Here is a 27,314-nt window from a genome sequence, read left to right as displayed (position 1 = left end):
GATCTTAAAAAAAACTGGCACGTACTTCGTGTTGCTTTGGGGCTTCGGGCGATGAGGAACGTTTTTGTGACGTATTCCGCCCGAAGATTAAAAACATTATTTAAAATTATTATTGTTTTCTACACGTTTTTTAAAAACATATTTAAATACATCGTACTGAGATGTATCCTCATGCCAAATCCCATGTTTGTATATGCCATATTTAATTACTTGTTGATGTTTCCTTCTTCGGACGGTGAATACAGATTTTGTTATGTAGGCCTACAGCCCTAACATGAAAAATCTTCTTTTTTTTCCAAAAAAATAAATAAATAAAACATTCTACATTTTTTTTTTAACATATATAAATACATCATGCTGAGGTGTATCTTTGTGCCAAATATGTACAATGTACACCTCGGCATTCGCAACCGAGTACTGTTTTTGTCTCCGGGTAACGTTCGGGCTCCGGGCTGTAAATAGGCTGACACCAAAGTACTATGCGGTGTTGGTGTCCAATCTTTTCTTTTGCGATAAAATACACGCGTCTTTCTTCGGATACAATCTTTTGGAAAACCATAAAAAGAGAATCCCAATCGTTTAAACTGTTTATTTTTACACCCAAAGGCCGCGCAGTACGGCACTGTTGGACTGAAAAGATCGTAAGCCCCTTACTCCATATATAAACAGTTAACAACAATGGAAGAGTACAGCGGCTCTGACGTCACTTCCCTTTTTTTCCGAATGCTCACGAAGAAATATGCATAAATCGTACTTTGATACTGATTAGCGTAATTTCTTCATTTTAAGTTAACTACACGTATTTTATTGTTATAAAGTTATTTGTATATTATTTTTATATCATTTTTCTTTTAAAATGAGCTATAATATGGTCTCGTGTCATGTTTCCTTTAATGTTATTTTGTAAATATTTTTCAGTCGCCCAAGAGGACCATTTCCACCTCGGAATCCTGAGGAAAGCGACTTGGTAAGCTACTATTTGAAGGTATTTTCCGGCTACTTTAAAAATATCTTAGTGATATGTAACATTACAACTTGCCTGTAATAAATATGTGCATAAAAGCTGTTATAATAGTTGTTACTTTGCTTATTCTAAAAGGCGAGTCATATTATGGTATGGGTTTCTCTGTCCGTCCATAAACTTTTTGTTTTCGGATCATATCTTTATCAATGCATATAGGATCATCAAACCTTGCATGCAAGTACAACTTAGGATGGTGGTGTGTTGCGTACCATAACTATGTCAACATTGCCTACTTTTTATGCATTACTGCACATTAAAGGAAATATTTTCCAGGCCATACTTCGTTAACAATTCATACAGGATCATCAAACCTTGTATGCAAGTTCAACTTGATGTGGTGGTGTGTTGCATAACTAGGTCACCATAACCTACTTTTAACGCATTACTACACATTAAAGGAAATTCTTATCCAAGACATATCTTCCTTATCAGTTCTTAGGGTACCATCAAACCTGTAAGTACAACTTATGATGGCTGTGTTTACATACCATAACTAGGTCACTGCAACCTACTTTTGATATGCATATCATACAACTCTGATACTTTGTTCAGTTTATAAGTGAAAAAAGAGAGTAGAATAAAGTTTAATGTTTAACACACACACTGCATTTTTTAATCAACATGTTTTAAATATCAAACATAGTGTAGTTGATCCTATAAGCAATGTACCTTTTGTATATTAAAAATCTCTTTCTCTAATTGAATTTCAATCTGTGCATGAGTGTGGCTTTTCTTTCCATAACACTCCAGACCATTTGTCCCAATTTTAAATTTTGTTGATTCCTTTTCTTTAATACACATTATCTGTGAAACATATATCCACCATTTTGTGTCCTAACACAGGGTCCTGGAGGAGAGGAAGAGGACACTGATTTTCAAGAATTCCCTGGTCATGGATCAAGAGGTCCTGGTCCACAGTATTTTCCTGGACCTCGAAGACCTGGACCTCCCATGGGTCCACGTTTCCCAGGTCCACGACTTGGTGGTCCACCAGGGCCTAACATGTCCAGACCACCTGGCCCCCGTCCATTTGACCAAGGTCCTCGTCCTCCAATGGGCTTTCAGCCTGACATGGACATAGATTTTGAGTCACCGGAGGACAAAGATGAAAGGACAGACAAAAGCAAAGAACAAACTGATGATCAAGCGATAAAGGGAGCTGAGCCACCCAAAGATGTCTTAGATATCAGGAATAAGGTATGCTTTAATATATGTTTAAGTAAAAAGGAGAGACATCTAGGTACTACTTTTCCGACAGTGGTGGCAGCAATTGTGATGGCATCAACTTTTACATTAAAGTTTTAATGTTAAAGTGTCTCACAGACCATGTCCCAGGTCAATGAAACTTGGTTTATAGTTGCACCTATGGGTGTTCATTATAGTGCACTTAAAAGGTTTATGGTAGGTGAGACATTTAAATCTGTGGAATTCTTGTTAAAAAAGTTAACAAAAGTGGAGCCCTGAAACAACATTTACCAAAAAGCTTTCTTTAAAACAGATTTATAAAGAACAATCCATTGCTTAAAGGTAGTACTAAACCAAATAACTTACGGCTGGGTCGAAGTTCGAGATGCACCCAACTTTTGATAGAGAAGTGAACACCACAAGTCCTGTGATTGGTGATAAAGAGTGTGTTGGTTGGGCAAAAAAAGTATGCAATTTTATTTCATCTAGTACCACTGTGTCATGTAGCCTTGTGCTTGAAACATGTAAAAAAAATACTCAAATTTTATACAGAACTAGGGTAGTCATAGACTGTTATCTCAGAAATGAGCAGCTTGACCCCCCCCCCCCCCCCCCCCCCCCCCCCCAATTTTTTACGCTTCACTTTAAGGGTGAGGGCTGGTAGTATTTATATCCATGTCAGGTAGGAGTTTTAGCAATATATGTTACTATTGACGTCTGGGATTTGATTTGGTAGTATACACCCTAAATGTTTTGTTTTTTTAATTTTTAAAAAATCCAAAAACAGTGGAGTTGACCCAAATTAATTTGTACCGATTATGCAAGAATTTCAATTAAATTAATCATTTGGGGCCAAATTTTCCAGTTGTGATCATCATTTGTTTATTTTGGATGTATTTAACTTTTTTAAGTGCAGTCACAATATGACTTGTTATTAAGGGAATAAAACCTTCATAAATCAGGCCCTCATCTTTCTGCTCACAGAAAGACCTATGGTATGGATTTCTCCTCCTCAGTTTAAATGTCATAACCGTAATTTTTCAATTGTAATGTATATATATATAGTATGTAATATTTGTATAAATATTTTATAGTAGTATGAGCCTAGTTTTAGGGTTTTTGTAAGTTCATGTATACATGTCCAATTTTATGGTAATATCTCAAACTGAAGGGACCCCTCCAGCTGACAACTATTGTAGGCCTACCTACATGTAGTGTTGACTTAAGACTTGAACTGCATTGTATCAGTGGATGCTTTAATGTATTAGTAAAGCGATATTTGATTTATGAATGATATGCAAAATGCTAGTCATAATACAGATTGTGTGATTGTGGAAGCCTTCAATCACATACTTTTTAATAAACTGTTTGTAATGATTTTTTTTTTTTTATGCAAGTGCATTTTATGTTTATTTTGGACATAGCTTTTTTATTAACATTGTCTCAATTTGGAGCCAATAATGCGTTTGTAAAATGATTTTAATAAAGCATTGGTTATTCCACTTTTACACATTAATTTCTTTTGGCCAGAATGAACCTGCTGCATCGACCGATACTCGGGAAGTAGAAGATTACCCTGACACCCAAGATGATCAGGAATCAGAAATGCATCATCCTCCACAGTTTGGTCGAGGGGGGTACAGAGGTCGTGATTTCCCCTTCCCTGGTCGGGGAGGTTTCCCCAGAGGTCCGCGGCCACCAAACCAAAGAGAGTTTGGGGGAAACCAAGGACCTCGGTTCCCTGGAAATCAAGGTTTCGGTCGAGGTGGTGGGCCAAGGAATGAAGGCTTTGATGAAGACAGGAGGTTTGAGGGGGATAGTTGGCAACAGGAACCAGATACATGGAAACAAGAACAAGAGCTTTACAATCAAGAAGTAAGGCTTTAGGTTCACTTTTGCATCCAATGTCTGTCAGAATATAATCTTATTAGAATAGAACAATATTGACAGGGCTATGTGGATGTTATTTTTAAGAAGTTACTTGGTAACAGAAATACAAAAAAAATCATCATAGGTTAACCACAAAAATTTGGAGTTATGTACCCTTAAGCCACAACACTGTCACATTTTGTTGTGGTACATTTGTTATTAATTAGTAATAAAAATAAACCAATGAGTTATTTGAATATTACAGAGAGGTCAACCTGTAAAAAGATTTGAAAAGGTATTTCATATATATATATATATATATATATTTTTTTTTAAGAAGACCTATTTTTTAAACTGGACTAAATTAAGCTGAATGATACAACAAATGGTGGTGGTGTTCCCTAATAATAAGAGTTATGATCTGGGAGTGAGTGCTGTAAGTAATTTATATAATTAATTTGGGAATTGTCATTTCCTAAATTCTATACTGATCATGTCATATGAGTTTGATTAAAAGAATAGCTATATTATATTTGGCCAATTGCTGTTGCAAAAAGTGAATGTTAGCAATGATGTGAAGCTAGACGTGGCGTGGAAATGTGTAAATATAGTCTTGGGATATCCGCAAAATTTATGACATGTTAACACTGGTTTTAGTTTCACAGATGAATTTATTAAGCCATGAAAAGTTGTGTTCTACATCCAGACTGAATTAGAATTCTGTATTTCCTATCAAAATATGGATGTGTAACAAAACAAAACTGAGAAATAAAAATAAAAAATTACCTCTGTATGTTTGATTTATGCTTGTACTAATTTAATTACACCTGCAAATGTAATAAAAACGTCGTAATCCAACCGTTTTATTGTTACAGGGTTTTGATCATGGGAGAGGTCGAGGAAGGGATCGAGGTCGGGGCAGAGGTCGTGGTCGATATGAAGGACCTCCAGGACCTGACATTGACCGACCAGCTGATCCCATGGATCCCTATGATGAATACCGGGACCCATTTATAGACCGCATGGATGACAGGAGAAGAGACCCATACCTTGACAGAAGGGATTATCCAGACCCTCGGGATCCCTATTTTCCCAGACAGCCACCTCCATTGGATTATGACAGGCTTGAACCAGACCCTTACAGAAGAGACAGGTATGTTCTGATTGTGTTGAATTATGAAGTTTAAATATCAAATATTTGCACTACAGACTTGTCGATTATTGAGTTTTGAAATAAGGATGAGTTATGTGTAGTTCACTAATATTGATTTAATTAATGTTGATGAACCCAGTGTTTATTTTTTTGTTCCAGCCAGTGCCCCATGACTGGTATCGGTATATCATTGACATTTGTGATATATGTTGTTTGGGGAAAAACACATGTAACCAATCTAATGCTATTATGTAAGAGTAATCTATGTTGCAGTAGCAGGTTTCCTATCACTGGGTGAATTGGAATAAAATATTTTGTGTAAAATGCCTTTCAATTATGGGCACTTTGTGGGGAATGGGATAGGGCATTAATTTCAATTAGGCATTAATAAATGGAATATTTAATACATATTGCCTGTTAGGATTCAGTAAACAAAAATGACGATTTTTCTGTTTTTGAAAAAGAATCTTAATAGTAAAAAGTGGCTGGATAAAGTTTTATATCATTGGCTTCCATTGATCAGTATTTGATACTTCACTGGATTGGGTTTTTTTTTTACAAAAAACTACTTTTTATTTTTCAGAGATTATGATGACCTTTATAGATATATTTTAAAGGTTTTATTTGTACAAGACACCAAGTCTTTTATTTTCCAGAGACTATGATGACCTTTGTAGAGACAGACTAAGATACGACCGGCCTCTTCTTGACCGGCCTGGTTGGGATAGCAGCGATCCTCAGCTTGATAGACTGGGCTATGGTCGTGACCGGCCGCCACGTCCGTTGGATCGACCCAATATTGATCATCCACTGCTTGACAGATCCGAGTTCCTCGATCGTCTTCCTCCAGAGAGACCCCTCCTTGATCGGCCCGAATACGATCGGCCTGAGTTTGACCGTTCTCCTGTTGATAGATATGATCGTCCCATGTTGGATCGTCCTTTACTTGAACGCCCTATGTTGGATCGCCCTTTACTTGATCGTCCTTTGTTGGAAAGACCTCTCATCCCAACTGAATCGATCGATTATGGTCACAAACCAACCAGAGAACCTGAGCTAAACAGAGGTTTGTTTAAATCCTAGTTGTATCCACATTTATAGTTCCTGGAGCCTAATTCAATGAACTGTCGCATCTTTGTAATTTGCAGAGCAGTGCAAAAACACGTAGAAGGACGATGCAGTGTTGCTGAAGAGAACTTTTTATTTTTTTACTAATATTTTGAATGAATATTAATATATCGTGGTTAGAATTTTTTGGTTATGATAATTAAATAGTTTCTTTAAATTTGAAGGACTTGTACTATATATTTGTAATAAATTTAAGAACGAACTTAGACCTTGATTTTGACAGCATTCATAGAAAACTAGGTATGTTATTACATGTATGTACATTATTATTTTATTTTATTTTCTGGGTTTTTTTTGGCATCATATTTATTTTTGACAATGTCATCATTTTTGGTTATTTTCATATACGTTTACTGTAGATCCTGAAATTAATGCGATCATAATATTAATGCGAAAACTGCGAGCTCGTGTTGTTCGCATTAATAATATGACGCATTTATTTCTATGTTTTGTCTATGTGTCCCACGTTATTAAAACAAAACAAACAAAGATTAAAATTCTAACATATAACACAACTGGAAAACAATTCATTGTAAGCAAGTCTGACTAATTGTTGACTAGTCCAGCAAGCTATGTGTCACACTCTTTTAAAACAAAGATTAAAATTCTAATACATTTATAAAACAACTGGAGCACAATTCATTGTAGATGAGACATACTAATTGTAAAATAATCTAACGTGATGATTGCAGGGTCTTTGGCCATCCTATCAAAAGCCGACACGATACATCGTGTTTGAATGGGTTTTAGCACACTAATCCTGAGGTCGACCGTTTCTTTGATTTCACTGTTCAAATTCACTGCAACTTAGTTGGGTGAATTGTTCTTTTGTTATGACTTTGAAATATGTCTACATTCTTAGGAAGATACCGTTGTAATGGTACATATATGCTAATGTTTAACCAGATTTATGTAACCATACCCGTTACGTAATTGATGCTGCAAAATATGCTTGGAGTTGATCTCACCAAAAACACTAAGGACTAAACAGGTTAACTGATGTGTACACAGATATGTTAGTAAGTTGATCTCATTGAAGACAACCGTAACTGGATAGAACCAAAAGGTACACTGACGTGTGTTGCTAGGAAAGTAATATTTCAAAGGGAGGCCACTTGCATTAATTTCATGTTGCATTTTAGTCTGCCCACCGTCACTCGCATTAATTTAGTCACGTGTTAATTTCAAGATCTACAATATTCAAATTCCATTGTACATTTCATTTTTTTTTTAAATTACTAATATTCCATTGTAATATGCTATCAAAAAATATTTAGTTCCATCTTACTAGTAAAATTAAGTAATTATAGAAATACACTGGTATGGCACATGATAGATACTTTTTATTTTCTTCGTATTATGAAGATTTTTATACGCGCACAAACAAAAGCAGAGACATAAATAAATAAATAAATTAATTAATTTTATTGGATTATATACAAATGTAATATTACGCTATTTGTAGATTGAGCTTTTATTTAAAACTTGATTTTATATATATATTGTACACACATGTACAAAGTTTGAAAATTGTGCTATAAAATGGACTCACAGATCAGTGTCACTGATATCATTATTTTCTCAACCAAGAATACAGTTGAAAAGTTTGTCATCATTTTGATCACAGAAGGTAATATATTCATGTACAGAAAACAATATTTGCTATTTTTATCAAAAGCCTTATTTCTGGTTTGTAATAGTTTTTCACAATGTAGTAACATATGTTTTATATAGTCAACTGTTTCTTTATCACAGAGAATGCATTTTCTAACAAATAATTTCATGCTGCCTATTTGAATTATGGAGGATATTGGGAGTGTAAAATGTATTTGTGTTGTGTTTACAGATTCCCCAGTGTTTTCAGGCCCCCAGACAGTCATTGATTATGGGCATGGACAGCAACCTGATGACAGGCTGCCGCCTGCTGTCCACAATAAAGGTACATACTACTTAATGTGTACAATTATGTCATATTCTGTTACCATAGATTGCTAAGCACTTCTGTTTTGTGATATAGTGAGGTAAGGTTTCTTTTGTCATGTTTGCTAAGAATTGTAAATACTAAGCCAACAAGCTTCTTCAGATTTGGTGCTGATAAACCCGATATGCCTGTATTAATAAGTCAGTTCATGTTACAGATGATGGGTTTGACCCAGTTCTCCATTGTATAGGACTGTTTTTACACTACATTTTAACCTTCGGACTACTGCAGGAGAGATATCTCGCCCCATGTCAAGTCAACATCCTGTACACTGTATATGGTGCATTTCCCAATTCATATTTCCTGTCGTTTTACACATGGCACTCACTGGAAATAATAATAGAACACAAGAAATAGATTAACTGAGAGTATGGCAGCTTTTGTTTTTCGTTTTTCAATGAAAAATACCTGGGAATTTTCAGTTGAAAAAGTGGTTTTTATCAAGTATTTTCGGTGGACAACAATGACGGAATCGATATTGGAGGAATCGATAGTTGATTGTGACAGCTAATTTGATAATAAATTTGAATGCTTTGCAAAAATTCTGGTGAGGAAAATATAGTTATTGGGAATAATGGACATAAATACTGATCATCTAGCCACAAATGTCCATAAGAAAACACAACTTTTTAGGTTTTTTGCCTAATTTTGATCAATATTAATTGAATATAGATTCAAATATGAACTTTATTTAATGTATTTATAAAAAATTTAAGTGAATAGATATGTGTACAAGTTATAAACTTTTACCCACTCAACGTGGTTTTTATCAAAAATTAATCCAGTAGTATGAAGGTAAAACCAAATGACCTCTTAAGGAATCAGTCAAATTAGTTTTCAAAGGTTTAGCGAAAAACAGCCGACTGAAAACATAGTTATTGGGAATAATGGACATAAATACTGAATATCTAGCCACAAATACTCGTAAGGAAACATAACTTTTTAGATTTTTTGCCTAATTTTAACTGATCTAACAACATAAAAATTAGAAAAACTAACGAAAATAAAATCTGTTTTGTACTGATATTTAAAAAGGGATAGTGAAAAATGGTTTTGAAAGAATTCTAGATTTCTGAGGGTTTGATTTTGAGGGGTTTCACTACACCTGAAACCTGGGAACACAAATTATTTTAAGATGTGGTCTTGCTATTTTGTTATTACTAGATTCTCAGTATGACAGAGACCGAATTGAAAGGGAGAGGATTGAAAGAGAGAGAATGGAAAAAGAAAGAGAGAGGGATCGAGACAGAGACCCAATACGAAGTCGAGAGCCAATGAGAGAACGTGAGTGGGAGAGAGAGAGAGAGCCACACCGAGGAGGAGAGCCACACAGGGGAGGAGATTACAGGAGAGGAGAGGATATTGAGAAAGATCGGTGAGTTGTAGCAAGTATCGTAGTAGTGAGGCAAAGGGAACACTGGGAGGTAGAATACACTTTCCCTTCAAATTTGTTTACTACCTTGTTATAAGATCATTATCAACTTCACACTTTTTGTTTTAAATTAATAACTGATACTTTTGTGAATGGAAAACACAAGTATAACAATCTAATTAAAATTAGCTCCACTGGTTAATTACTATTACCTGTGGATCTAACAGCACCCCATTGGAGCTCATGTTCAGTTCACCTTTCATTCGACCAATCAAAACCTTACTTGCAAAATCATGCCAGTGATTTGAAAAGAATTTAAAAACATTCGGAAATATGCCGAGAGTATACAAAGTGATTTGGGTGAATTACAAAGTATGCTGGAAACTTAATTTCAATGTAAAATTTTAATGTTGAACTTTTGTTTCAAGTCGAAAAAAACCTGTGATGATATAGCCATAAAATATATTTATACTAGTGTACAATCCAGAGTTTATTACTGCACTCTCTCCCCCCCCCCCTTTTTTTTTAATGTTTAAATAGACCAACAAGTTCGCCTATTGCATAAATAGTCTCACCTGATATTTTTAGAATTTGGATGCTCCCGAATAACACTATAAAAGGAGAAGTGTGATTGGTCAATATTTAAATTATTATTTATAGATGAAATGTCACCTGAACATGGGACTCCACGCAATGCTGTTAGATCTACTGGTAGACCAGTAGAGCTGATTTTAATCAGATTGCAAGTATAAATAACATTCTCACATATAGTCAAACCTGTCTTAAGCGGTTACACAAGGGAGTAGTTAAAAATGGCCTCTGACTACAGGTTGCCACATATAGTCTTTACAACATTTCTTGTTGTTTCTTGTTTTACCATCTGTACTGCTAATCAATGGATGTGTGCTTCACAGTTGACTATAAATCAACTTTTGACATGTCGTCTCCTTCAAAAATAATGCAAATAAAATGTATTAAATTAACCGTTCTCAACAAGTTTGTTTTCTTTTTCGATTTAATTATTTAATGCATACTTCATGCAGTGTATTGTCATAGTAAGTGAATCTACAAATGTCAAGCATAGCCTGCCCAGAGGCAATTAGATGCATTCCAGAGTCATACTTTCTTAATTGATACACAGTAGAGATGTCGGGACTAAATGGGTACTAGTTTTCCTGAAGGTGTGAAGATCGGTTATTTGCTGCACCTCATCGCTGTTGTTAAAATATCCCTTTTATATCACAGTATAGGTAGTACTAAACCAAATAACTTCCGTCTTGGTCAAAGTTCGAGGTGCACCCAACTTTTGATAGAGAAGTGAACACCACAAGTCCTGTGATTGGTTATAAATGTGAATGTGTTGGTTGTAAAAAATAATAGTTTCATCTGGGTAAAAAAAATAAGCAATTTTATTTCATCTAGTACCAATGTGTCAAGTAGCCTTGTGCTTGAAACATGTATGGGGTACCTGTAAAAAAAAGTACTCAAATTTTGTGCGGAACTAGGGTAGTCATAGATGCTACCCGTTATCTCAGAAACGAGCAGCTTGACCCCCATTTTTTTCTGATTCACTTCAAGTGTGAGGGGTGGTAGTATTTACATCCGTGGCGTTTATGTCGATTGATACGCTGCAGGTAGGAGTTTTAGCCACATATGTTATTATTGTCGTCTATGGGATTTGATTTGGTAGTATACACCCTATACATTTAATGTGGCCGCTTAATACAGGTATTTTACAAATTTGGGATCCGATATACATGTAGGTCAGAGCATTTGTGGTGGTGGTGTTGCCAAAAGAGGTTTGATAGATATTGTTCCAGTCATCATGTATTGAAACAACATTTAATTTAGTTTTAAACATAGGGATTCTTGGCAAGAATTTGGTCCTCCTGGCAGAAATATAGCACCAAGAAGAAATACACCTGACTTTGGACCATCTGTTAGAAACACTCCACCTCATGGGTTCCCCGAGCCAAAACCAGTATTTGAACCAAAGATTGAGACGGCCAAAGTGGAAGATCTGTTGTGTTCTCCTGGAAGAAAGTCAAGACCCCAGCAGATTGTCATTATATTAAGAGGGTTGCCTGGTGTTGGAAAAACCTATGTCAGCAAACTTATCAGGGTATGTTTTATACAGTACTACAAGAGTAAAATCTTCTTGTAACTGTTTCAAGAAAATATGGTGTGGATGCTCGTGCACCAAATGAGCAACATGGAAAATCATGAAATTTCTAAATTTTAGGATATATTGCATGTTAAAGGGTTTTATGAGTGTTATTACATACTTACATTTTATCTCGATGCATTTTAAGTAATAACACCGGCCTCGGTGGTGTCGTGGTTAGGCCATCGGTCTACAGGCTGGTAGGTACTGGGTTCGGATCCCAGTCGAGGCATGGGATTTTTAATCCAGATACCGACTCCAAACCCTGAGTGAGTGCTCCGCAAGGCTCAATGGGTAGGTGTAAACCACTTGCACCAACCAGTGATCCATAACTGGTTCAACAAAGGCCATGGTTTGTGCTATCCTGCCTGTGGGAAGCGCAATTAAAAGATCCCTTGCTGCTAATCGGAAAGAGTAGCCCATGTAATGGCGACAGCGGGTTTCTTCTCAAAATCTGTGTGGTCCTTAACCATATGTCTGATACCATATAACCGTAAATAAAATGTGTTGCATGCGTCGTTAAATAAAACATTGCTTTTTTTTTTTTTTTTTAAGTAATAAAAACAAATCATTGAATTCCTTTAAATAAATTTACAATGAATCAAAGATTTTATAATGTTGTTTTTCTTTAATTTTCATTCATGAAGGACAAGGAATTGGCTAATGGAGGTAGTGCCCCAAGAATGTTATGTCTTGATGACTACTTTATGGTGGAAGTTGAAAAGAAGGAAAAAGATCCTGAAAGTAAAAAAATTGTTACAAAAAAGGTAAGCGTGATGTAACTAAAAGAATCATGCAATGTAAATTAGGCAGGTACTGGTAAAAATGGAAAAAACCATGTGCAGTTTATAAAATAATAAAGGGGTTAAACTGTAACTGTTCAAACTAGTAAAATTTTGTTTTGTTTGTTTAATAATTGTACAATGGGTATGCTGTTCTTGGATATGTTATGTTAAAACAAAATGAGATTGGCTTGAGATGGGTAACAAAATGTAGCAGTAAATCTATATTGATTTTTAGCATGTCCATTACCCAGTGATTTTATATTTAAGAAATGGTGATGATTTATCTCTCATTATTGTGACATTTTGTACAGTATTTATTGTGATGGAGTATTTGTGTTGGAAGTGCACACTAAAGTGTTTAATGTTGAGCATCCTTAACATCATAACAATGTCATTCTGATGGAATCAAATTTGACGTTATCTAATTTTAAGTTTTATGTTTGTTTTACAAGTATAAGCCATGATATTGAAATCAGTAACTCTTTCTTTTCTTTTTTATAAAGCAGTTAAGTTTTAAGAATTAACAAGTTTTATTCCAAATTTTGCTATATCTTTTTATTATTATTTTTGAGTTTGATTCAACTTTTATTGTATATAGTTTTTAAAACCATATTTACTACAAATGATTTTTTGTTGGCAATGTATGTCTAGCAAGTAATTATGTTCTCTTCATTAGGTATTAGAATATGAATATGAAGCAGAGATGGAAGCTGCCTACCGCAAGAATTTATTAAAATCCTTCAAGAAAACCATTGATAATGGCTTCTTTCCATTCATTATTCTTGATGCTGTCAATGAGAAAACCAAACATTATGAGGACTTCTGGAGCTACGCTAAATCAAAAGGGTTTCAGGTTAGGATAAAACTAGTGAACATATTTCTGTTGTTATTATTTCAGTTTTACATTGCATTGCTTTGGACTAGTATATATCTTTACCTGTAAAATATTTTGAGGTTTTCACCATGTTTCAAAGTAGGTTATAATAAGCATCTCTTAAAACAATGTAATTAATCTGAATAAAATCATATAATTTTATTGTAAATGGTATCTTATATAGATATCACAGTACAACTGTGTGCTGGTGGTAGGATTGCTTTCATAACCATGTATTTGACCTTTATGTTGACTGCAAACATTTGTGTTGCATGGTAAAAGGTATATTGCTACAGAAGATGATCCTGGTTTGAAAGTTTTGAAAATGTAACAGAAATACTGCACCAAAATTTAGTTATTCAATCAGCACAAGACATGCATGTTATATCTCTTTTATTTCCTTATTTATTAAATACTGTCTTTTGAATATAGTGCATGTAACAGTATCAAAATGCTGTCCTTTGAATATAGTGCATGTAACAGTATCAAAATGCTGTCCTTTGAATATAGTGCATGTAACAGTATCAAAATGCTGTCTTTTGAATATAGTGCATGTAACAGTATCAAAATGCTGTCCTTTGAATATAGTGCATGTAACAGTATCAAAATATTACAGAACAGAGTATATTGTATCTCAGATTTAAAAGTTTTTGTGTTTTTTACCTTGAAGTAGGGTTAAATTGTTGTCATAATTTTCATTTCAGGTATATGTAGCCCATGTCCAGGCAGACATCAGTGTGTGTTCAAAGCGAAACACCCACAAGTTTAAACTCAGTGATATAGAAAATGTAAGTCCTTTAAGAAGTATGTGGAAATATTAATTCTGTCAAATTATAATAAAACCTGTATTCAGTGCAACCCGACGGAGCATAAAAATAAATTGGTTACACACTTTAAGCAATGTTGAATAATTAGATTAACCAAAGTCTTCCCCCCCCCCCCCCTCCCCCAGCCAAATGTTGTTTTTCTTTACAATTTAGTACAACATTCCTAAAAAAAAGAAACATTTGCCTTGATTAGCCCACTGCTAAAGTGGTGAATTGCAATACATTTAATTAAGTCATGGTTTTATTATTAACGATGCTTTAATGGTTTTAACTAATTGATTGATTATTTTGTGTATTATGAACACATTGCTGCTCAGAATCTGGACAATAAAATTTTTGTGACAGATGGGTGATACATTTATTGAATAATGATCTCTGACTGAGTTATTAATAAAATACATCACAAAAAGATGCATTCATTTGCTTATAGATTCAGAAAAGGTGGGATGATACGCCAAGACACTTTCTGAGACTGGATATTAGATGGTTACTTCAAGAAGATTCAATAACAGAGGTTTGTTACAGACAGTTGAACTTCATGTTTTGGGAATTATTTTATCTTTGACACATTACATATATTAGTGTGGTGTTTTGTTTTAATCTTCACACTAACCTGACATCAGTAACTTTAACCTTCTGACTACTGCAGGCGAGATATCTAGCCCGACGTCACGTCAGTCGATATACTGTACACTGTATACAGTGCATTCCGCAATTCATATTTCCCGCCGTTTTGCACACGACACTCACCGGAAACGGAAATATAATTAAAGAAAAAAGATTTGTTTTCAAAATGGTGGTTTTTGTTTTGATTTTTTCAATTGAAAATACCTTGAAATTTTGAGTTCAAAAAGTGGTTTTCGGCAAGTATTTTCACTTGACAACAATGGCGGCACGTCGCGATAATTTTCAGGGATCGATAGCTGATTGTAACAGCTAATTTGATAATAAATTTGATCGTTTTACCAACAACGAAAATTACCAAATATTGCAATATGAATCGTAGTTCGGGTTTTAAAAAAAATTCTGGTCAGAAAACCACTGTTATCGGGAATAATGGACATAAATACTGGACAGCTGGCCACAAATGCCCGTAAGTAAACACAACTTTTTCGATTTTTTGCCTAATTTTAATCACCATTAGCCGATCTAAAATAATAAAAAATACAAAAAAAGACACGAAAATAATACTTACCAATTCATATATGAACTTTATTTCATGTATTTATCAAACATTTAAGTGAATATATGTGAGTAAAAATTATAAACTTGTACCCACTCAACGTGGTTTTTGTTAAAAATTAATCCAGTAGTCTAAAGGTTAATACACAATTTAAGACGAGCATTTGTGATTGGTGTCGGATAAAAATTCAGAGATTAGGATATTTTGAGTTAGTCATCCCTAAGGTATTCGGTTTAAGTTACAATTCCGATGAAAGATTTTTTTTTTAATAATGGTAACGGGGAAATCTTAGCTTGAATGCATGTTTTTAGTGGTCATTTCTCATATTGGAAATGTATTTGATTTCTTTTTTACCATTGTTCAGGTTGAAATGGAAGATGCTGCGAAAGAGGAGGCGACAAAGAAGGCTAAAGAAGCAACCCCAGATCGGAAAGATGCCGATGTGGAGGATGAAGACAAAGTGGAGCTGCACAGCTTCGGAGGGGTAAACTCTTCATACGTAACACGCATGGTTTCTTTTGTGTCTCCTCATATGTATTCTTTTACATTTCCTCATACTAATTCCTTGGATGTTTTTAGGTATCATATTGAAAATATTTTTAATTATATTATAAACAGTAAATTTTATTATCTTTTTATTTAAAATAATTTGCCAATAAAAAATAATTATTTCCCTATCACAAAAGAACATGATCTAAGGTATTTCAGAGTTTTGTGCATGAGGATCTTCTATTTCAGCGAACGAAACGTTTTGTTTTTGAAAACAGACATATAGCATCATGTGCAGCTTGGAATCAGTCTGGGAGTCTTTTATTTCAAGATAATAAAAATTTGCTTTTGCATTTGTTTGTTCCAAGTGATAATTTTGTAATTTTTATTTTAGTATCATTTTAAATAAATTTTAATAATAATTTTTAATACTGAAACATATAAAATAGATTTCCATATACATGTTTTCACCAACTTTATGCATAAATGAGAGGGGTTACGGTAATTTCAATTATTATTATTTATTTTTTTGCTGATGGTTGTTAAAAGCAGACTGTTGTGTTCTGAATTACAAACAGTTTATCATGCTGCCAAACATTTAATTATTCTTATGACCTGTATATTTTTCTTTTGACCTGTATATTTTCGAAAACGTCCGACATTGAAATTATCGATAGAGATTTTTCTATGGCTTTACGGCAGAAGACAAGACAACAAGGCAAATAGCAACAAGTGTCTTAATATAACACAGCAGCAGCATGTGTGTGTGCGTGTACTTGTGAATCCCAACCAATGATCCATGACAGCTTAGAAGGCTGTCACGTGTATTGTTCATATAAAATATTCTTGCTGTTTTTGGAATAATTAGCTCTAACTAACTCTCTCTCTCTCTCTTGCTCTCTCTCTTGCTCTCTCTCTTTCTCTCTCTCTCTCTCTCTCTCTCTCTCTTTCTTTCTCTCTGATATCACCAGTTTGTTAAAATAACCATATAATGTTCCAACACCAAATAACTGTATTTTAAAATTTTAAGCAAACATTTCTTTTCCTTGGTCAGCAAAATGATTCTCCTCCGACACCCGAAAAGCCATCAATTAACAGCAATGAATTTTATATGCACTTCCCCATTTTTTGGTGGTTTTAGGGAAAAGCTACACGTGATTCTGAATTAATCTTTGGGAAATGCTGGATGAAGTGTTCCGATTTGTCTTAATTGGAGCTCTTCGACCAAAACTTCCCTTTCAGAAATTTTCACACTATTTTTTTTTTTACAAGTTTTATTGCCACTATTCTTTACTGGCAACAATATTGGGCAAGGTGTATGAATTGAGTATAAAGCACAAATTTTCAAAAAATGAAAGCGATCAATAATTTGGTCAGAAGCAATAGAAATAAGTAATAGAAATAAATTGCGGGGGAACATGGACACCCTCATGCTCATTATCTCGTGATGAAAATACAAATGAACCTCAATTATTCCCAAATATGTTAGAGTGACCTGTTTTCATAATAAAACAACATTGTGGACTCATGCAAAAATAAAATTATCAATATTCAGTTCTCTCAGCCACCTAGACACTGCCTTTTTTTTCAGTTACAATGCTGGGAGGAAGTATCCCCTGGCAGAATGACAGGTCTATTTTTTCTGACCACAAATTTTAAACAGCATTTCTTGGTATAATTTTCTAAAAATTATAAAATGTATCATTTAATTTCCAAGATTTTGGGGTACATAACCCTAACTTTCCCACAGATAGGACAGCACATACCATGGCCTCTGATATACTAATCATGGGCCACTGGTATTTTATCTAGACCCCTAAGGGTGAATGTAGTTTTTAAAAAAATCCTAACAAAAAAAACAACAAAAAAGAATTAAAATAATAAAATTGAATCTGCACATTCCCTGAAACACACAATTTGTTTAAGCCTAATAAATAATTTAACAAAAACAAACAAATAATATTTTTTTTACCTATAATACCAAGCCATTTAGCTATTTCACACCCAAATATATTCTTTATATATTATGTAATTGTCCCTTGATTTGTAGTCTCCTTTAGTATTGGGTTATATACCAATTTTTCACATTTATATTTATATTTGTGTTTGAATTGTTCCTAAACCAGTTCAAAATGGCAAGGAATATCATGTGGAAACCATGCTTCAATCAGTCGACGAGCGATTCCAGAGGAAAACGTGATGTTTCCCGTTAAGAGAATTATCCGCGCTGTTTTGGCATGAACGGTTAAATGCAATGACACAGAGAGCGATAAGCTTAGCAACAAATGCACAGAAGATTGTTTCGTTTTGCGATTTTGGTGTGAACAGACCACAAGGCACAGCTAGTTTGGCCGTGAGGCTCTGTTTAATTTCCATGGCAATTTACCACATGGCAATTTACCACACGGCCACCATTAAATGTGAGTCCTGAAACGTGCCCTTCTTAATGATTGCTCAAACAAATGATTTTTTTTTTTCCAATACTTTTTTTTGGGGTGGAGCATGTTTCGACCCTGCTAAAATTTATTTAATTGGCCTTGATTACTATAATCTTCTTGTAATTCACCCCATCATGTTTTACACAGTGCAAAATATTCTGAAGATTTTTATTGTTAATTTTCAAAATGTGTATTTTTGACAATATGTATGTAATTATCTGAGTTTTGCATTAGTCTGGAATATTAATGACAAATCCCCACACATTATTAATGCCAACATATTTATGAATAGAAGAGGTACCATTGTTGTAGTGCTACTACTGGAAGTAACTTGTGGGAATTTCCCTGTTAGCTCAGTTAATAAAGAGCTGGACTGTTCATGATTCAAATCCCAGTGTTTGACAAATGTTTGTGAAAGTCACTATCCCTAACAGAAGCTTTGGCTTGTGCCCAATGTATTGCAGTAATACATTTGACAACTTCCACTAGCCCAGACCAAATATTCACTAGCCAGCACTGAGGGCAAGTGGATTTGTCGAACATTGCAAATTCCCTTGGATATTTTCATATTAAATTAATACCATTTGTAGTGTTACAATCAACAGTGTGACAACTTCTGAAGATGAATATCGCTCGGACATTTTCCTATTAAATTAATACTGTATGTAGTGTTACCGCCAATGGTGTGACAACTTCTGAAGATGAATATCACTCGGACATTTTCCTATTAAGTTAATACTGTATGTAGTGTTACCACCAACGGTGTGACAACTTCTGAAGATGAATATCACTCGGACATTTTCCTATTAAGTTAATACTGTATGTAGTGTTACCGCCAATGGTGTGACAACTTCTGAAGATGAATATCGCTCGGACATTTTCCTATTAAATTAATACTGTATGTAGTGTTACCGCCAATGGTGTGACAACTTCTGAAGATGAATATCACTCGGACATTTTCCTATTAAGTTAATACTGTATGTAGTGTTACCGTCAACAGTGTCACAACTTCTGAAGATAAATATTGCTCGGACATTTTCATTTTAAAAATTAATACCGTATGTAGTGTTGCCGCCAACGGTGTGACAACTTCTGAAGATAAATATCGCTAGGACATTTTCGTTTTTAAAATTAATATCATATGTAGTGTTACCGCCAACAGTGTGACAACTTCTGAAGATGAATATCGCTCGGACATTTTCATATTAAATTAATACCGTATGTAGTGTTACCGCCAACAGTGTGACAACTTTTGAAGATGACTATTACTCGGACATTTTCATTTTTAAAATTAATACTGTTCTTAGTGTTACAGCCAACAGTGTGACAACTTCTGAAAACGAATATCGCTCGGACATTTTCATATTGAATTAATACCGTATGTAATGTTACTGCCAACGGTGTGACAACTTCTGAAGATGAATATCGCTCGGACATTTTCGTTTTTAAAATTAATACCGTATGTAGTGTTACCGCTAACAGTGACAACTTCTGAAGATGAATATCGCTCAGACATTTTCATATTAAATTAATACCATATATAGTGTTACCGCCAGCAGTGTGACAACTTTTGAAGATGACTATTACTCGGACATTTTCATTTTTAAAATTAATACTGTTCTTAGTGTTACAGCCAACAGTGTGAAAACTTTTGAAGATGAATATCACTTGGACATTTTCATATTAAATTAATACCGTATGTAGTGTTACCGCCAACAGTGTGACAACTTTTGAAGATGAATATTGCTCGGACATTTTCATTTTTAAAATTAATACTGTTCTTAGTGTTACAGCCAACAGTGTGACAACTTCTGAAGATGAATATCGCTCGGACATTTTCATATTGAATTAATACCGTATGTAGTGTTACCGCCAACGGTGTGACAACTTCTGAAGATGAATATCGCTCGGACATTTTCGTTTTTAAAATTAATACCGTATGTAGTGTTACCGCCAACAGTGTGACAACTTCTGAAGAAGAATATCGCTCAGACATTTCCCTATTAAATTAATACTGTATGTGGTGTTACCGCCAACAGTGTGACAACTTCTGAAGATGAATATTGCTCGGACATTTTCATTTTAAAAATTAATACCGTATGTAGTGTTGCCGCCAACGGTGTGACAACTTCTGAAGATGAATATCGCTAGGACATTTTCGTTTTTAAAATTAATATCATATGTAGTGTTACCGCCAACAGTGTGACAACTTCTGAAGATGAATATCGCTCGGACATTTTCTTATTAAATTAATACCATATGTAGTGTTACCGCCAACAGTGTGACAACTTTTGAAGATGACTATTACTCGGACATTTTCATTTTTAAAATTAATACTGTTCTTAGTGTTACAGCCAACAGTGTGACAACTTCTGAAGACGAATATCGCTCGGACATTTTCATATTGAATTAATACCATATGTAGTGTTACTGCCAACGGTGTGACAACTTCTGAAGATGAATATCGCTCGGACATTTTCGTTTTTAAAATTAATACCGTATGTAGTGTTACTGCTAACAGTGACAACTTCTGAAGATGAATATCGCTCGGACATTTTCATATTAAATTAATACCATATATAGTGTTACCGCCAGCAGTGTGACAACTTTTGAAGATGACTATTACTCGGACATTTTCATTTTTAAAATTAATACTGTTCTTAGTGTTACAGCCAACAGTGTGAAAACTTTTGAAGATGAATATCACTTGGACATTTTCATATTAAATTAATACCGTATGTAGTGTTACCGCCAACAGTGTGACAACTTTTGAAGATGAATATTGCTCGGACATTTTCATTTTTAAAATTAATACTGTTCTTAGTGTTACAGCCAACAGTGTGACAACTTCTGAAGATGAATATCGCTCGGACATTTTCATATTGAATTAATACCGTATGTAGTGTTACCGCCAATGGTGTGACAACTTCTGAAGATGAATATCGCTCGGACATTTTCGTTTTAAAAATTAATACCGTATGTAGTGTTACCGCCAACAGTGTGACAACTTCTGAAGAAGAATATCACTCGGACATTTTCATATTGAATTAATACCGTATGTAGTGTTACCGCCAACGGTGTGACAACTTCTGAAGATGAATATTGCTCGGACATTTTCGTTTTTAAAATTAATACCGTATGTAGTGTTACCGCCAACAGTGTGACAACTTCTGAAGAAGAATATCGCTCAGACATTTCCCTATTAAATTAATACTGTATGTGGTGTTACCGCCAACAGTGTGACAACTTCTGAAGATGAATATTGCTCGGACATTTTCGTTTTTAAAATTAATACCATATGTAGTGTTACCACTAACAGTGTGACAACTTCTGAAGATGAATATTGCTTGCACATTTTCATATTAAATTAATACTGTATGTAATGTTACCGCCAACAGTGTGACAACTTCTGAAGATGAATATCGCTCGGACATTTTCGTTTTTAAAATTAATACTGTTCTTAGTGTTACAGCCAACAGTGTGTCAACTTAAGATGAATATCGCTCGGACATTTTCGTTTTTAAAATTAATACCGTATGTAGTGTTGCCGCCAATGGTGTGACAACTTATGAAGATGAACATCATTCAGACATTTAATTTAATATGTAATGTTACAATCAGTGGTGTGAAATCATCATCATAAGATGATTATTCCTTGAACATTTTCGTGTTAAAATTTAATATGTAGTCTTACCACCAGAAGTGTGAAAACATCCCAAGATGAATAGTGTTTCGACATTTTGTGTTAAAATTTAAAATGTAGTCTTACCGCCAGAGATGTGACAAGATCCAAAGATGAATATGACATTGCCTTTTGTGTATTGAATTCAAGAAACTACCATACATGTTATGATAATAAAATAAGTGTCTTATTTTATTTTTTAAATAAATAATTTTATTGGTTGTAATGAAAGTGAAGGATTCCAAATACATATGGTTGTTTTGCAAAATATTGTTTTTATAATCTCAAACTTTACAAGTCCAAAGTGTCTGAAATACAAACTTTTACATCTAATGTTGTGAAAACTAATACAATGTATACTGAATTTGGTAGTCACGAATTTTGAAAGTCTGAAATCCCTGAAATACAAACTTTTACAACTAGTATTGTAAAAACCTCTGAATATAAATGTTACTTACCATTTTGGTGTTAAAACTATAACATGAACTTTAACCACAAATGGTGTGAAAACTAATGAAGATAAATATCATTCAAAAGTTGAAGCAATAAATTATATGTAATTTTATAACTAACAATTTAAATTAAACTATTGTCTGACGTTCTTTTAAAAGTGAAAACAGACAATAAAGGTTTACAACCAATGGCATGGATATTTTAAAATATAATTACTCAGCTTATTCGTTAAAATAAAATAAAAATTTACCAAATATTTTCATATTTTAATATTTTTAAGGTAATACTCAATTTGAACTATGGTATTTTTGTGAAGATAGCTTTGACAGTTTTTTGTTGTTTTTTAATCACAGATTTCTGTGCTTCTTATAAATATAGTGACGAATCATTCTATTCAGTTATAAAATAACTGATTTGAATTTTTCTCATTAAACAGCTGTAGAGGTGCACTCTTCTCTTATGGTTCATTCTAGCTTGAATAAGCAGATACAAGTTGAATATATAGACAATTCCCAACAGCCAATGTATTTTTCATACTGGGGTGTTGTTAAACATTCACTCATTATATAACAAATTGTATATGAATACCTCATCTGATTCCTTTTTTAATACTGTACCAGTATTATTCTTTACTTGTGGTGTTTTTGTGTTTATATATATGCATTGAAACAACCCGAAATTGAACATGCTCGGTTCTCTTTTGTACTGATAATTAAAAGAGGACCGTGAAAACTGTCTGGTTTTGAGAGAATTCCGGTTAACAGAAGGTCCAGTTTTGAGAGGTTTCACTGTATATGTACTGTATGTTAGTACAAAAAATGCAATCTATGTTATTTACACCCGGCTAAAGATGTTACATATATGCATTGTTAATGTCAATTTAATCACTATTGTCACCCAATAGCTGATGTGTTGGGGTGTCATTAAACATTCAGTTGAAATCAACATTGTTTTGTACTTCTGAATACTGTAGGTGCCATGGCCCATTTTAAGCATTGCACACTCTCCCTAAAAAAATCCTGTTTCGGCCCCTGTCAGTTGTGACAATATAGCACATAGTGCATCCTCACTATGACAGCTTCGTTGTGACCCCTGTTCAATTTCATGCTGGATCTGCCACTGCTATTACTATGTTCAGCCAGCTATTTTTTGCTAAACATTTGCAAACTATTTTGACTGGTTCCCGAAGTGGTCATTCAGTTTAAAAGTGTAGCATAAAAACCAGTCTAGCAAATGATAGTGACAAACAGCTGGCTGGACTGACTCCATAATCTTGAATCACTGAATCTCTGTCATGAACGCAACAAGGTGGATTTACATACTTGTATCAGAAAAACATTTTTAGTTCCATGTCCTGTGATCATGGGAACCCAATCGAAAACCGATTTTATAATTCATAAAAGCAAAACCCATTTTGAATACCAATGATTTCAGAAAGCATATTTTTATTAGGCATTTACATTTCAAACAATCCCTGGAAATGCCTGTTGCAATCAGTAATGCTGTGGAGATTTCCACAGAGTTTTTAATTTTCTGTGGCATTTTTTAGTTGCTTCTGTTTTCAGATTTCTTTTCAGTGACATGTATTTTGCCATGGATATTTTCTTAATTGCTTCCCTCTTTACAGAGAGCAACAAGTGCTGTGATGTCATGATGATGGATTGTAATATTCATCAGTTCCTATCATACAGAAATTTCATTATTTTATTTTATAATATATTTCCTGAAAAAAATAGCCCCAGGTCCTTTAACTAACTTGAATAATAACACCCACGTAGAACTTATTTTTGATAATGAATTGATAAATGTGATATCTTGGGCTAAAAAGTAATAAAATCTACCTTTGTGTCTTGTTTGATGTATTACCAGTTATATTGAAATATAGCTGGACTCTAGTCTTGGTTGCTCAAATGAAACATGATGTACATTTCTGGTTTACCAGTCACATGAGATCACAGCATTCAAGTGTTGAGATTTTGGAAATATAGTTATTGACTGATTTAAAAAAAAAAAATGTTTTGTTTGTTGAATTGTCACATTTATAAAAAAATAAAAAACAGTCCTGCATTGATAAATAAGTTTCAATTCCGTGATTTTGCCAACAAGTTACCGAAAACAATTATTTCCGTGAAATCGAGAGGCCTATGCGTAAATTTGTAATCTCAGGATGTCTGAAGCAGTTACTGACTCTAGTGATGGACTCAGAAGACATGCGTTTTGAGGAGTTTTTACTTTTGAATGGTGCTGTTATATATCGTATTTAAAACATTTTACCATTTGTATCACTGTATCATTTAAATATTAACAAGTGGTGAGATCATATAAATACAAAATGTACACGTGTGTTTTCAACCGTTAAACAACTGTATTAAAAGAAGCAAAAAATAGTGTGGTATTTATTGTGTTTATTATATACAATATGATCTTACTACAAGGTTGTTGAAAATCAACCTTAAAGAAATATTGTGTTGATGGTTTCTAACTTGATATACATCATGGCTTGCCACAGTTAGTAAGTAATTTACTACAGCAAGGATGAAGACGGGAACAACATCCATTGCTAGTTTATCAACCAGAAGGAAATCCTGTAAAAAAACTAAAATTTCAAGTTAACACCACTACAGGATGAGGTTTAGGCATCAAAGTGTCAGAGTGCTTTGTAACTATTCATTGTTTGTTGTGTAAATAGAAACCAGAAACAGGTTTTCTATAAACATACTTAATATTTTTCACTTCATTTTGTTTTTTGTCATTGAAATAATCATAAAATTGACAGGACGTTTTAATATATTTTTATGGTTTGTATTGTAAATTTATAGTAGTATTAAAATATATATTTTGTAGCTCTGGTAGTTATAGAGATGTAAGTAAAAATGGCTTTCATGTGTTTTATGTGTTAATGTATTGCAAATTCCTGTTTTGGCAGATTAACCAGAAATCTAGATGGGAGATAGAAGCGTCTGAGGAACAACTAGGTGAGTCTCTCAGATCTGAAGTCTCAATGGGAAATTTCCCCACAGCTGTTTATCATCTTACTTACATATGATGTATTAAATTCATATGTTGCATGTATTTGTACTGTTGTCTTACAGTGGCTTAATAATTGTTTCCATACCATGGGTTCATCAGTAGTAATAGCTGAATATTTAAGTCTAGATAACCAACAGTTATAATAAATAAGTGACAAGAAAGATATGTTACAGTTATAATGTACTTACGCTTCATTCCATCAGATGGTGTACTTACGCTCATTCCATCAGATGGTGCAGTGATCGTATGGCTGTAACGTTATATTTGTTCACCCTTTATATACCTACAGCTGTGTATCTCTCTCCATCTGTCCATTTGCACTAAATTAAGTGCATCTTCCCTCCAACACATTTTTATTTGTATTTATGACAAGAATGAAGATATTCACATCTCTATAGCTGATCCACTTATTGTGAAAAATGATTTTTAGGTTAAGAGATCCAGTATATTATATATGGTTATCAGTCTACATGTACAGTACTGTCAGTAGAAATTTTAACTTGAGAAGAAAAATATTCACCATATTCTGAATTGGAATCTTTTGCACTACAAATCTCATGATAACTATTTGCCTTAAAGCTGCAACCTAGATTATTTTGCCCAATAAAATGCCAGTCTTGAAAGTTCTATGAAACAAACTCATATATATTATCCAACTGCAAAACAAAAACTATTTTGATTTAATAGATTCATTATCTCTGCATATATTTTAGTGGCCACCAAAATATACACTGTTAACACACATCATCTACACATGCTGCATACAAACAAGTGTTTACATAGTATACACATGCACAAAGTCATATCAACACCAATTCTGTGCTGTTACATTGATATTATTAGAACATTATACACTAAATCTTGATATTGAATTCAAAATATGAGTCCCACCACACCCTACTAAAAGTGCAAATACTTCAACTGTTAATGATTTTACCAGACTACTCTGTTATACGGCCAAGGCTTGAAATAGAAGCAAGAAACAAATGCCGCTAAAAATGCACAATGTTCTTTCTGATAATCTTCAGCAGCTTTTGCTTTTTACTACATGTTTTACAATGTGCCCAATATATTCAGAATTGAGGAGTGATAATCTAAATCATAAGCTTTTATCTGCATTTGTCTCAAGTTTTCCACATTGCAGTTGAAGAATTCAAACTGTAAAGGTTCATATAGACTGGATGTGGCGTGTGTTTTTGGTCCGGCTTAAAAAAACACAAAATACATTAGTTTCAATAAGAGCATCTAGACTGGATACGTATGATGCCTATGCATGCAAAATGCATGTGGCCAGCGGCACTAAAATAATCGTATATGGTGTATATGCCCAAAACAAGCTACAGACACATCAGATGCAACAGTCGGACCCCCTACATGCACCGCATCCAGTCTGTATAAGCCTTTGGTCTAACATGGAGTCTAAATTTCCAGACTACTTTCTAAAAATGCTTCTCAGTTTTTAACATTGCTTTCAAAATAAATAAACAAAATAAATTCTAGCTTTGAAGCCAGATGATGGATGTTAAATAAAGTAAATGAATGTGTGAGAAAACAAAAGAAATTGTTTAAATTGAATATAAATTATTACATTTCATTGATATTGTGGTTGAATTGATACACAAATGTTTCTGAAAAGATGTGACATGTGGCAATAGTGTTTTCATTGGTTGAAATTTA

General features: G+C 33.9%; 1 protein-coding gene across 2 annotated transcripts in view; it reads left to right on the top strand.

The window, feature by feature from the left end:
* The window catches only part of LOC121371280 (YLP motif-containing protein 1-like), a 69,168-nt gene that overhangs the window by 25,519 nt on the left and 16,335 nt on the right, over positions 1-27,314 (top strand). Inside the window, exons 6-19 of one of the 2 annotated variants that reach the window (XM_041497056.1) lie at positions 919-967; positions 1,868-2,221; positions 3,740-4,084; positions 4,954-5,231; positions 5,888-6,297; positions 8,206-8,298; positions 9,505-9,715; positions 11,576-11,834; positions 12,524-12,643; positions 13,338-13,514; positions 14,240-14,323; positions 14,793-14,876; positions 15,910-16,029; positions 25,534-25,582. In XM_041497056.1, the coding sequence (XP_041352990.1) occupies positions 919-967; positions 1,868-2,221; positions 3,740-4,084; positions 4,954-5,231; positions 5,888-6,297; positions 8,206-8,298; positions 9,505-9,715; positions 11,576-11,834; positions 12,524-12,643; positions 13,338-13,514; positions 14,240-14,323; positions 14,793-14,876; positions 15,910-16,029; positions 25,534-25,582 (2,633 nt within the window). Of the gene's footprint in view, positions 1-918; positions 968-1,867; positions 2,222-3,739; positions 4,085-4,953; positions 5,232-5,887; positions 6,298-8,205; positions 8,299-9,504; positions 9,716-11,563; positions 11,835-12,523; positions 12,644-13,337; positions 13,515-14,239; positions 14,324-14,792; positions 14,877-15,909; positions 16,030-25,533; positions 25,583-27,314 lie in introns of both variants that reach the window. The other variant, XM_041497054.1, reaches the window with a different exon arrangement.

The sequence above is a fragment of the Gigantopelta aegis genome, chromosome 4, assembly GCF_016097555.1.
Source record: "Gigantopelta aegis isolate Gae_Host chromosome 4, Gae_host_genome, whole genome shotgun sequence".
Taxonomy (NCBI): Eukaryota; Metazoa; Mollusca; class Gastropoda; order Neomphalida; family Peltospiridae; genus Gigantopelta; species Gigantopelta aegis.
This window is presented reverse-complemented; position numbering and strand designations above follow the sequence as displayed.